Source organism: Chelonoidis abingdonii, chromosome 4, assembly GCF_003597395.2.
Source record: "Chelonoidis abingdonii isolate Lonesome George chromosome 4, CheloAbing_2.0, whole genome shotgun sequence".
Classification (NCBI taxonomy): Eukaryota; Metazoa; Chordata; order Testudines; family Testudinidae; genus Chelonoidis; species Chelonoidis abingdonii.
In genome coordinates, this window is record NC_133772.1 from 75,875,030 (window position 1) to 75,887,933 (window position 12,904).

A 12,904-nucleotide genomic window follows, 5' to 3' on the forward strand; every position below is an offset into this window, starting at 1 on the left:
ACAGGCCCAGAGAACCCTTGTCCTAGTCCTGCCAAGCAAGCCATTGGTCCTAAACCAACCTGTTCAAAGCCTGCATTTCTTCTTTGAGTGCTTGCTCATGTCCATTCCATATTAGGTGTGTGTGCTCACCATATGCACTGGTTCCAGAAGTTTTTCCCTCAGCAGTATCCGTAGGGGACCGGCTCTGGCACCCCTGGAATGGCGCGATATAAGGGGCACCACCAGCTCCCCCAGCCCTCAGTTCCTTCTTGCTGCCAGTGACGGTGCTGGAACTTCTGCTGCTTCGGCTGCCATTGTTTCGTTCTCAGTTCTTGCGAAATTTGAAAACCTGTAATATAGTTAGTAGTTCTTAGTTATCCTTAGTAGTAGTTCTCAGCTCTTCCTTAGTCCTGAATGGGATTCATCCAGGGGGTGGGGCATGCCCCGGTCCCAGGCTTTAAGCCCTGCGATCATTGCAAACAGCCTATGCCCATCAGTGATCCACATACCAGCTGCCTAAGGTGCTTAGGCAAAGGGCACATAAGTGACAAGTGCTGTATCTGCAAGTCCTTCAAACCTAGGACGAAGAAGGAGCATGATGTCAGTCTGAAAGCACTCCTGATGGAGTAGGCACTCACTCCGGCACCAGAGCAGCAGTCCAACTCCGCACCGAGCACCGCGGCATCCATACGCAGTGGTCCGCCAGCACCGTCCGCAAGTTGGCACCTCCACAGCTTCTGTGAAGAAGCCAAAAAAGATTGTGAGGGGAAGATCTCCTATCTCCCTAAAGGGAAAGGAGAGGACTGGGGGCGAGCCACGACCTGTGTCAGGCAGCTCAACACCCCCATTGGGAACTTGGGCCTCAGGTTGAGCGGTGCAGCCCATCCCATACTTCGCTTGTGACTCCAGATAGCAGTGCAGGCCCAGGCCAGCTTCAGGTGCTGTTGACACCTGAAGTCCTTCAAACAGCTCAGGTGGTCCTGACCCTCGCGGTGCTGCCCACACCAGCTCCAGCGGTACCCCGGTCTTGGGGAAAACCCACATTGGGACCTATATATGTGGCCCCGCCTCAGTGGCACCGTTCCCCATCGAGAGGGATGTCCCACTATCGCTCGCCCGCCTGAAGCCGTCATGCCTCAGGACTAGAGGGGCAGGCTCAGCAGAGCCCTCTTTGGTCCCCACACCAGGGGCACCGATTTAGGGACTCAAGGTGCACCTCACCAGTGGAATGGCGCAGACCCTCTGAGGCACGCGCCACCCAGCAAGAACTCCAGGACCAGACCCGACCTTCTCCAAGGTCCCGATACCAATCCTGGGAGCAATCAGATACCAGAGACCACCGATCGCTGGGCCGTCTCCGCCCGTCTCCAAGAAGGAGATTGCCCTACTCAGGATGATTCTCCTGGCAACCGGCCCGTAGTAGCTTCCGGTCAACGTCCCGGTACTAGTCAAGTAGCGTGAGGCATGGATTGCCGGGTATCCGATGCAGATCCGCTGAATGCCATCAGTCCCCGAGAGCCTGACCAAGACAGTCTCATTTGGACAGGTCAGCTTCAGGCCACAGCAACCAGCACCAGTCAGACAAGAGCCACCACTCAGCCCAATCCTGGTCACCCGGTACCGACCGCTATGCTGGTAACTCTGTCTCGGAACAAGGGTCTCTGACTGCAAGGCAAGTCCCAGTACCGATGGTGCAGACTACATTATCAGCAGTGAAACTAGCCCGATGGCCCCAAGAGCAGTGGCCGGTGCCATGGTACCTGACACAGCCTTCCCAGGCTGCCCGATCAGTTTTGGGAGCCTCAGAAAGGCCAGCAGCCTTGGTATCCTATCCCTTTCTGGTGCTCGAGGTAAGACCCTGCAGGTTCAGGAGGACCCAGGGGAACAAGCTGCTGGACCACCAGTGGACGTGGATGTTCCTATGGCACTGGCATCGTCCTCATCGTTGCCGGACAAGGCTGTCATGGGGCCCCCTCACCCAGTGCCTTCAGGATGATGCCAGGGCTCACCAGGAACTTTTGAAGAGGGTCACTTCTAACCTGGGGCTTCAGGCAGAGGAATTAGAGAGTCTGAGGGCTCTTCTGTGTGATGTCCTTGTCTCCCGCAAGATGGCCCTACCCTTTCGTTAAGGAGTCTCCAAAACCACTAATGCCCTGTGGCAGACCCCCACTTCCCTGACTCCATCTTTAAAAGGGCCAAACTTAAGTACTTTGTGCCAGCCAAAGGGCATGAGTACGTATATTCCCATTCTGCCCCCAGTTCCCTTGTGGTTGAGGCGGTTAACCACAAGGCGAGGCAGGGATAACCTGGGGCCACCTCCAAAAATAAAGACTTGAGAAGGATGGATCTTTTCGGACATAAAGTTTATTTGTCTTCCAGCCTTCAGTTGAGAGTAGCCAACCACCAAGCCCTCCCTGGCCGACGTGACTTCAAGATGTGGCAAGCCATGGCCAAGTTCAAAAGGTTGCTCCCCGATGCTTCCAAGAAGGAGTTCGGAGCAATCCTCGAGGGTACAACTGCAGCCAGGGTGGCCCTCCATGCGGCATCTGATGCTGCTGTCTGCAGCACGGCTTCCACTATCTCCATGCGGTGAGTCTCTTGGCTGCTTCTCTCTGGGTTGTCCCCAAAGACCCAGCAGTCAATGCTGTATTGCCCTTCAACAGCAGGCCCCTATTTGTGGAGCAAACAGACAGCAAATTGCATGGCCTCAAGGACTCCCACACCACCCTAAAAACCCTGGGTCTCTACACCCCAGCCCCTGCACATAAGTGGTTCAAACTGCAGCGGGGCCAAGGAGTCCGCCTCGGCAGGACCAGCCCCATAAATGAGCCAAGGGTTACAAGTGCCGCCTGAGCCACCTGCCACCAACCTCTGCCCAGTCGGGCTCGACCTGTAATAAGCAGGGAGCCAAACAGTTGTTTTGAGTGTGCGCCTGAGGGTGGCCTACCAGACTCTTCCCCGGATCCATATTTCCCAGAGTTCTCCAACCGCCTTTCCCCTTTCCTTCCAGCTTGGACTGCTATAACTTCAGACCGCTGGGTCCTCAACATAGTGGAATGGGATTATACCCTCCGGTTCCTTTCTGTCCCCCTTCCCCAGCCCTCTTCAGGGACCCCTCTCATGCAAGTCTCCTCACACAGGAGATGAAGGGGTTACTACAGCTGGATGCAGTGAAAGAAGTTCCTCTCGAGTACAGGAACAAGGGGTTCTATTCCTGGTACTTTTTAATCCCAAAGGCCAAGGGCGGTCTGCGGTCCATCTTGGACCTGCAAGTCCTCAACATGTACTTCCAGAAGCTAAAGTTCCACATGGTCTCTCTGACTTCTATTATCCTCTCCCTGGATCCAGGAGACTGGTATGCCACCCTTGCTTGGACTCATACTTCCACATAGCGAGCTTTCAAGGACACAGACACCTCCTCTGATTTACTGTGGGGCCCCAGCACTACCAGTTCACAGTCCTCCCATTGAGCCTGGCGACAGCACCAAAGGTGTTTACCAAGTGCATGTTGGTGGTAGCGGCTTACCTCATGCGCTGGGTTATCCAGATATACCCGTACCTCAACAACTGGCTCGTCAAGGGCAGCTCCAGGTCTCAAGTTGCAGTGCTTCAAGCCACGTGCCGCTCTCTGGGCCAGCTGGTGAATGCCAAAAAATCAGCATTTGTGTCAGTGCACAGGATAAAGTTCATCAGAGCGGTCCTCGGCTCTACCTGCACCAAGGCATTCCTGCCGCTGGAAAGGTCCACATGATGATGAACCTCATTGCGGAAGTCTCCGCATTCCCTCTGACTACAGCCAGGGTCTGTCTGCACCTGCTGAGCCACATGGCATCATGTACTAATGTGGTCTGCCATGCCATGCTCCGGATGTGGCCCCTGCAACAATGGCTGGTGACAGTCTATTCCCAGTCCTGAGACCCCCTTGGAGAAGATCGTTACCATTCCCCAGGCAATACTTACATCACTTCAATGGTGGACTGACCGGACGTTCCTGGAAGGGGTTCCATTCAACAACCCTCCTCACTCCGTCGAGTTGGTGTCAGATGCCTCGACTGGGGGCATATCTCAGCAACTTTCAGACACAGGATGTGGTCCCCAAAGGGGAGACAGTTATGCATAAACATCAAAGAACTCCAAGCAGTCCGGCTGGTATGCACAGTCTTCTTGCCCCAGCTGTCGGTACGAATCCTGACGGACAGCACAGCCTTGATGTTCTACATCAACAGATAAGGGGGAGCGCACTCGTCAGCTCTCTGTCAGGAGGCACTCCATCTGTGGGACTTCTGCATCAGCCTTGAAATCCAACTGGAAGCTTATCACCTTCCCGGCATCAGGAATGCACTCGCAGACCAGCTCAGCAGAGACTTCTCCTCTCACCACGAGTGTTCACTCCATGCAGAGGTAGCCTGCATGATCTTCCAAAGGTGGGGAACTCCCCAAGTGGACTGTTTGCTACCAAACAGAACAGGAAATGCTACCAGTTTTGTTCTCAACAGGGTCTGAGCAAAGCGTCCCTCTCCAATGCCTTCCTCCTGTTGTGGTCAGGAAGCCTTATGTACACATTCCCTCCAATTCCATTCTTCAGCAGGGCCCTGGCAAAGATCTAGTGAAACCAGGCACGGTCATCATGATCGGCCCAACGTGGCCTCGCCAGCATTAGTTTGGCATGCTCATGAGCCTGTCAGCAGCCCCTCCCTGGCCCCTTCTCAACCGACCGCACCTGCTGTCATAGGACCATGGTTGGCTCTTACACCCCGACCTTGGGTCCCTCTACATCTCGACATGGATGCTGCAGGGCTGAACCCAGAGGAGCGGACCTGTTCGGAAGGAGTCCAACAGGTTCTTCTGGAAAGTAGGAAGCCCTCAACTAGACTGACTTACCTAGCCAAGTGGATGAGGTTTTTCTGCTGGCCGTCCGAACAGGCATCTCTCCCTTGCTTTCCTCCATACAGGCTGTCCTGGACTACTTGCTCTATTTGAGGAACCAAGGCCTGGCACACTTCCATTAGAGTGCATCTTGCGGCCATCTCCGCTTTTTACTCACCGATCCAAGGACAGATGGTGTTTTCCCATGACATGATGGTCAGATTCTTGAGAGGGCTGGAGAGACTCTTCCTGAGGTGTGGGCTCTCGTCATGCAGTGGGATTTTAGCTTGATCCTCTCTAGGCTCACTGGCCCACCCTTTAAATCTCTGGGTTCCTGGTCCTTTTCTCATCTGTCATGGAAGGTCAGGTTCCTGGTGGTAGTGAGGTTGGCGAGAAGGGTCTTGGAAATTAAAGCCTTGACCTCAGAACCACCATACATGGTCTTCTACAAGGATATGGTTCAGTTGCGGCCCCACCCGGCCTTCCTGCCAAAGGTGGTCTCCACCTTCCATATGAACCAGGAGATTTTCCTCCTGGTGTTCTGTCCCAAACTGCACAAGACCAGTGAAGAGAGGCATCTTCCATGACCTGGACATCTGGAGGGCCTTGGCTTTTTACTTAGAACATGCCAAGCCTTTCTGAAAATGGACTCAACTCTTCATCGCTACAGCGGATAGGATGAAGGGTTGTCCAGTGTCCTTGCAGAGGATTTCCAGTTGGATTACTTAGTGCATAAGAACCTGTTACGACCTGGCAGTGTTCCGCCTCCGCTGGTTGTCAGAGCCCACTTGACAAGAGCGCAGGCATCTTCGACGGCCTTCCTGGCATACATCCCTATCTAGGACATCTGTAGAGCTGCAACATGGTCTTCTGTCCACACGTTTACTGCTCATTATGTCATCTCTCAGCAGGCCAGGGATGGCACTGGATTTGGCAGAGCTGTGTTGAAATCTACACCTCTGTGAACTCCTACCCGCCTCCAAGGGTGCTGCTTTGGAGTCACCTAATGTGGTATGGACATGAGCAAGCACTCGAAGAAGAAAGATAGTTACCTTTTCCGTAACTGGTGTTCTTCGAGATGTGTTGCTTGTGTCCATTCCAGATCCCACCCTCCTTCTCCTCTGTCGGAGTTTCCGGCAAGAAGGAACTGAGGTTGCGGGGAGCCGGCAGGGCCCCTTCTACCGTGCCATGCGGGTGCCACTCCACGGGATGCCAAAGCCAGTCCCCTGCGGATACTGCTGAGGGAAAAACTTCCGGCACTGATGCATATGGTGAGCACACACATCTGATATGGAATGGACATAGAGCAACACGCCTAGAAGAACACCAGTTACGGAAAAGATAACTGTCTTTCATTGAGGCATACTAAAGGGAGTGCGGAATGGTAACAGTTGCATATTGAACACATGAAGTAACCAATAAGCTAATTCTGCCACAAGCTGAAGATGCTGAAAGTGCTTTTATCCTGTTTTAGGCTCAAACCACACACTAGGGATATCTGGCAAAATGTAGAGTATCAGAGGGGTAGCTGTGTTAGTCTGGATCTATAAAAGCAGCAGAGAATCCTGTGGCACCTTATAGACTAACAGATGTTTTGGAGCGTGAGCTTTCGTGGGTGAATACCCACTTCGTCAGACGCAGGTGGCAAAATGTACTGGTTCAGCCCAGCTGCAGACAACTTACATTGTACCTCAGCAATGCTCCACCTTCCCATTGCTCCATCCTTTTCAGTAGACATTTCCTAAAACTGATGCAAATGTTTTGGGCAGCATTTAAACTAACAGAAAGCAAAGCAACCAAGAGCTACAGGTAAAGTTTCAGGTTAGCCTCACTATCCCTTGGAGGGGAGGGATAGCTCAGTGACCTTGTCTAAACTTGGCTAAACCCAGGCCAATTCTTGAGGGGGCCATTTGGGGATTTAGCTGGGAATTGGTCCTGCTTTGAGCAGGGGGTTGGACTAGATGATCTCCTGAGGTTCCTTCCAATCCTAATAATCTATGATTCATACCTCACCCCAACGTGCCTACCTGTTGTAGCCCAGAAAATGAGAAATTTTGTGTGGTTCTGAGACCTCTGCAAGGCATGGACCCCACACAGAGAGATGATTAGAATTTCAGGCCTGTTTTTGAATTCACTTGCTTCACTGGGTACCATTTAGACTCTTCATGGAGAGGTGAGCTCTTTATAGGGGTCACCTTTTAATTTTGGGTGAGAAGGTTAGTGCTTCTTGATCATCACTTGCAAAAAGCTTCTCAAGAGTCTTGTACTGTCACCTCCTCACTTCCTAGCCAGTTGATACCTGATTTGTAAAGTTTTCCTATTGTTCTTTCTTTAGATTTATCTTACAAGGAGCCCAGACTTACTTCCTGGTATGGGGAACTTCCTTACACTTACTCCAGGTTAACAATGCAGCCAAATCCTAATGTATGTATTAATTTATGATGGCTTTTTCTTTGTAGATTACAGTAATAACTTTTTAAAAGTTTTTTAAAAGATAGACAAACGTTTGCACTGTGATCCCATCTGATTCCTGATTACCAAAGTAGGTCAATGGCATATATGCCTGCTTTATGGAGTTTCATTATTTGTGGATTTATTCAGACTTATAATTTATCACTTTGAGGAGGAGCCTTTTCTGGTGGTAGGGGATTAGCAATCACTACTCCTAAATTCTATTCCAGGTTCTGCTTCTGACCAAGTTCTGACCTTGAGCATGTCTCTTAACCATTCTGTATGCCTCAGAGACAATATAATATTCTTTATGATAATAAACTCCCTTTAAGAAACTTTAAAAATAAACACTTCTTGATTCTTCTTTAGGCAGCATTCAGGCATATTCTCGCTGCGTGTCTGAGTGTAATCAGATTAGTACACATGACCTGTTTGTTTAGCAAGATCAGATTGTACTGTATAATTTCCCATGCCATTTTGCTATTTTTGAAGGGTCAGAAACATTGCAAAGTGACTTTGTTGACTTTTTGTTCATGTTCAGTCACACTCTGTCAACCTTTTGTCCATTTGGACTGTCTCCGGACGTTTCTTTGTTTGAAATTTCCATGGCAATAGATTCCCATGTGTTAAGCCATAAATTAAGAATAACTAGTGAGAACTAGGTTACATGAGAGAGTGCTTCTGTCGAGTCCCAGATATCTTCACTGCTGCCAAGGAAAGATACGTCCCAACAAAGCAGAATTTGAGGGAAATGAGATTTTGCACACAGTGCTTGAGTAAACAATCTGAGATGGAAGGGTCTGGCAGTCATGATAATGCTCTAGTAAAGGCTATGTAATTTAGGATGGAAAAATACAGACAGCCCATGGATAGGGATGTATTCAGTTACATACTGTTTTATTTAAATGTTTTCTAGAAAGAGGTGGTGGAGTCTGGATGGCTCTGGAGGTTGGCAATGCCATATGGAGCCTTTCCACCCACTGATCGGTTGTTCAAATCCAGCTCGGAATAGCTAAGCAGTGAAAGCTATTACCAGTTGGTGGGGGGTTAATATGAGGTTAGAGATGAGGCAAGGTGGTGGGTTAGTATGAGGAAAACTTGCCTACCACTGTGTGTGATGTACTTCTTCTATGAAAAGGCAAAGACCATCAGTCTTCAGGACTGTCAGTCTGATTCTCTCTCTCTCTCTCCTCCCCTTTTCTGATTCCTTTGCAGCTGGGGATTTCCCTGGTTTGAAGGAATCCTCCAGTGGCATAAAGTTTGCAGAGCTCTGGCAATCCCTGCCTGGCAGAATGGGACCATTACCCCAGTGTATCTTAATGCAACCTTAGGATCCAGGTAGAGGGATAGAGGTTTAGACCATATCGAAGCCACACTGAAGGATCAGGCCCTGGAAGTTTGATATGTAGCAATGTGGGGATAATAGGAACTTGAAACCCTCCCAAGTGCAATAAGTGCTTATAGTTGTGAATCATGGTATTAGAAAAATGTTTCCTTGTAAGCAGCGAAATATTTGGTAACCTGGTAACCTTTCATAACAAGAGGACTTCAGTTACTGCTCATTTACAGTGGAGTTCCTTTTGAATCACACATTCACATCCACATTTCTACCTGATGAGGTTGCCGGTGGGAATATTGTCGGAGTGGAAATCAAAGAAATTAAGTAATGATCAAGCAGTTATTAGAAAGTGGTGCTGGTAATTCCTCGTGAGCCCTCTCCTGTCTGTTCATTTCAAATTCCTCACAAACTGTAATCCTGTAGATCCAATGGTTTTCTCTTCAGGCAGCCCACTTGTTAAATGTGACACTTCAATGCAATGATCTCCCTGAACTACAAGCTATTTTCATAGATAATCATTCACATGGCACCTAGGTATTGATGGTGGTGACTGAACTAGAAATACCTAGGATAGATAAAAATGCTGTGATTAGGTTCCAGTGCCAGAACCAGTAGATAAATGAACCCCTGGTGAACATGAAGGAGGCAATGTGGTCTTTTAATTAGAGGAGGAGACTGGGAGTCGAGACTCCTGGGTTCTAGTCCGTCCTCTGCCACTGACTTGCTGTGCAACCTTGAATAAATCCCGTAACCTCATGTGCCTCAATGTTTCCCTTATATAATGGGGGTAATGATTCTGACATATCTCACATTGGGGCTAGAAACTTAGTTACTGGCTAAAAGCACTATGAGATCCTCAAATGAAAGGCATGATATAAATATGTAGAATCATTATTCCATGGTGCATTGGAAGCAATTACAGCAGAATCTGTATAATTGCTATAGAGACTTGGCACAGCAATGTTAACAATACAATGACTGTAGTTCATGGAGATTGAGATCCACTTATGTCTTGAATCACTTTATAACAAACTATTAGAACATTAAAATCAAAACACAGAAGGTGAGCTAGACTCATTAAGCAGTACTATTAGAGTGGGGAATGCAGGGACACAGAATGGCAATGTTATGCCAGCACTCACCATGTACTGGTGAACGACTGTAGGCTTCATGTGCCAGTTAGCCACTGGTTCCAGAAGGGCTGACTTCTTCATGAGTTGCAAAACTGAGGTCTTGACCATTTGTGGTCATAGAAGATTGCAGTTCAGTGTTCTTTAGTCATCATCTCAGTTAGCAGCCATAATGTTTATCCCTGGGCCTCTTAAGCAGATTTCATTCTCACAGTTAACCAGGAGGGCTGGAACAGCCACAATGCTGTGAAAGGCCAGGTGGGCGTGTGAGGCAGAATAGCAACATGGCCTTGGTGGTGAAATAGCAATGACTCAGTGCTACCATGACCACACAGAGCAGAAGGGCTGCACTTCTGCTGCACTGGAAGCATGTACTAAAAGTTTAGGAGAGGCACAGGGTCGGTTGGCTTCATGTTTATTATGCAAAAATATTGTGGGCCTTGTACCCCTTCCAGTCCCAGTGATTTTGCCTTTGCTTTGCATCTCTGATACCCTGAAACTTTTCCCCTTCTGCACTAGTACTTTCTCCAGTGCGTCTACCTCACCTCCTGCTCTTCTCCCTATGACCACTTTGCTGTACTGATTGCAGTGGCATCCTCTGCTGACCATGCTGAAGGAGCACATCGAAAAGGCCACCAGTCATACCTTCAACTCTCTGCTCTGCAATCTGTACCGAAACGAGAAGGACAGTGTTGACTGGCACAGTGATGATGAGCCATCATTGGGGAGAAACCCTGTCATTGCCTCCCTCAGCCTTGGTGCCACCCGAATCTTTGAGATGAGGAAGAAACCCCCACCTGTGAGTGTTTTCTTACTCTCACCCTCATTCTCATTTTCTCGGGTCTTGGGATCTAGATAGCAACGTGAGGTTCTCATCACTAGTAAAAAGCGAAAGATTTATACAAACTGAAGAGAAAGCAGAGTTACTACATTATTGTGAAATGCAAGATCCCCAAAAGGGGAGGACACTGTATCTGCGTTCCAATGCATTATGTCCCACTCAAAATGACTCCAAAATACACCATAATCTGTATGCGGTAAATACAGAAATCACTTCATCTATCTCTGAAATGCAGTCATTCTGAATTGGAATGCAACAGCTGTTTAACTGCACAGGAACATTTCACTACAGTGAAATTACGTTTTGAGGATTCCTGCAGCCATCGTAAAGACCGTCCAAGTTAACTAGAGTAGTGATTCTCAACCTTTCCAGTCTAGTGTACCCCTTTCAGGAGTCTGATTTGTCTTGTGTACTCCAAGTTTCACTTTACTTAAATACTTGCTTACAAAAATCAGACATAAAAATACAAAAAAATGTCACAGCACACTAGTACTGAAAAATTGGTTACTTTTTTCTCATTTTTACCATATAATTACAATATTTGTATTCAATTTGATTTATTTTATACTTACATTTCAGGTATAGTATATAGAGCAGTATAAACAAGTCATTGTCTGTATGAAATTTTAGTTTGCAATGTTGCTAGTGTTTTTTATGTAGCCTGCTGTAAAAGTAGGCAAACATCTGGATGAATTGATGTACCCTCTGGAAAACCTCTGTGTACCCCCAGGGGTACATGTACCCCTGGTTGAGAACCACTGAGCTAGAGCAACATCAGGAGAAGCCCCTGCAAGAAGTGGGCACATAAAATTAGAAGGGGGTTCTCACACACAGACTTACTGAACTACTGTTTTTGTCACCAGTTAAGTGATGCCTAACTATAAGGAATGTGGGGTAAAGAGCAGCTCCAGTGGATGTCCAGTACATAAGACCTCTTACCAATGGTCACTCCTTGGCTGTGGCATATGAGTGAGTAGTGAGAGATAATGGACTGGGGGTGAGGAGGAGAGCAATTTAATTTATTTCTCTGTGATGCCAAACTGCGTCGTCATACCTCTCAAATTAAGCAGAGTCTGAGCCAGGCCATTACTTGGATGGGCACCTCCTTGAACTCCCCCTGATTCTGCAGGAAATGGTATTGATGATTAAGTAGGTAGCACTCTCCCATCTGAGTCAAGGCTGACCCAGCTGTGTTTGGGAATGCTGTCCTTTCAGGAGGGCTGACTTCCTCATGAGTTGTAAAACTGAGGTCTTGACCATTTGTGGTCATAGAAGATTCCCTAGTAAAAGTAACAGATCAGTCTGGTATCCTGAGCTGACTGTATTTTGACTTTGGGCAGTTATATTGTGCCTTCTTATTCCTCCCTCTCTCTCCTAAACTGTTATGGGCTATTATTGTGTAATGTTAAATTGCTTCTGCATTTCAATGGTGGTGGAGTGGTTTTATATAGTTTGCAAGTACTTTGGGATGGAAGTTGCTGTCTATATGTAAAATGTTGCTGTTGGCTTTGAATACATTGATGCAGAAAGCAACGTAGAAAACTACTAAACTATCAGGAAAAACCTCTTCATGTAATAAGTACAGGGGCTATTAGAAGTTGCACTTTAGTAGTCTGCATGGACCATTTTGTTTCAAACAGTCAAGTTCACAACTGGAGGAGTAAATTACATGAGTCACATTTCATACTAATTTTCCCCACTCGTCTCTTCCTCAGTTTAGTATTTCTCTGATTCCAAAACAGGTGAGTCAGTCGCGTCAGTGGCCATATTAGTGTGTAATGCCCTGATGACAGGGAAAGTCAACAGGAGACACTTTTGGGAAGCTTTAGTTGGTGGCAGGATTGACTAGATGCAGGGAATATTTCTTTTGGGAGGGTCAGGGTTTAGCGAAGTTCGCTGAAATTCAGTGTGAACGGTGCAGTTTTTCCTTAGCACTTGAAAGAAGCATATTAAATGTGCATAGCCTCTGGGCAAGCTTTCTATTCATTCTCAGCTTCTGGAAATTTGTTCATTGTGGGGAAAGAATCGCGCCCACTCCATACAAGTTTGACTGTTGCCTTTAACTTGATAGAACAATTTCTTTTACAATGCAGTGTGGAGCAAAGTATGATTTCTTAATAGAGATATCCCTGAGGGCCACTCATTCCTTTCCTCAATATCCCTATCCCAAGGCTCCTGAATCTTTTAGGCCTGGTCTACACTACGCGTTTAAATCGATTTAAAGAGCGTTAAATCGATTTAACGCTGTACCCGTCCACACTACAACGCCCTTTATATTGATATAAAGGGCTCTTTAAA

At 47.8% G+C, this 12,904-nt stretch overlaps 1 protein-coding gene across 4 annotated transcripts in view; it reads left to right on the top strand.

Moving 5' to 3' along the window:
* The window catches only part of ALKBH3 (alkB homolog 3, alpha-ketoglutarate dependent dioxygenase), a 63,379-nt gene that overhangs the window by 13,820 nt on the left and 36,655 nt on the right, over window positions 1–12,904 (top strand). For all 4 annotated transcript variants that reach the window (XM_032790409.2, XM_075065265.1, XM_075065264.1 and 1 more), the window contains 2 exons: window positions 7,181–7,269; window positions 10,355–10,564. In XM_032790409.2, the coding sequence (XP_032646300.1) occupies window positions 7,181–7,269; window positions 10,355–10,564 (299 nt within the window). The remainder of the gene's footprint in view (window positions 1–7,180; window positions 7,270–10,354; window positions 10,565–12,904) is intronic.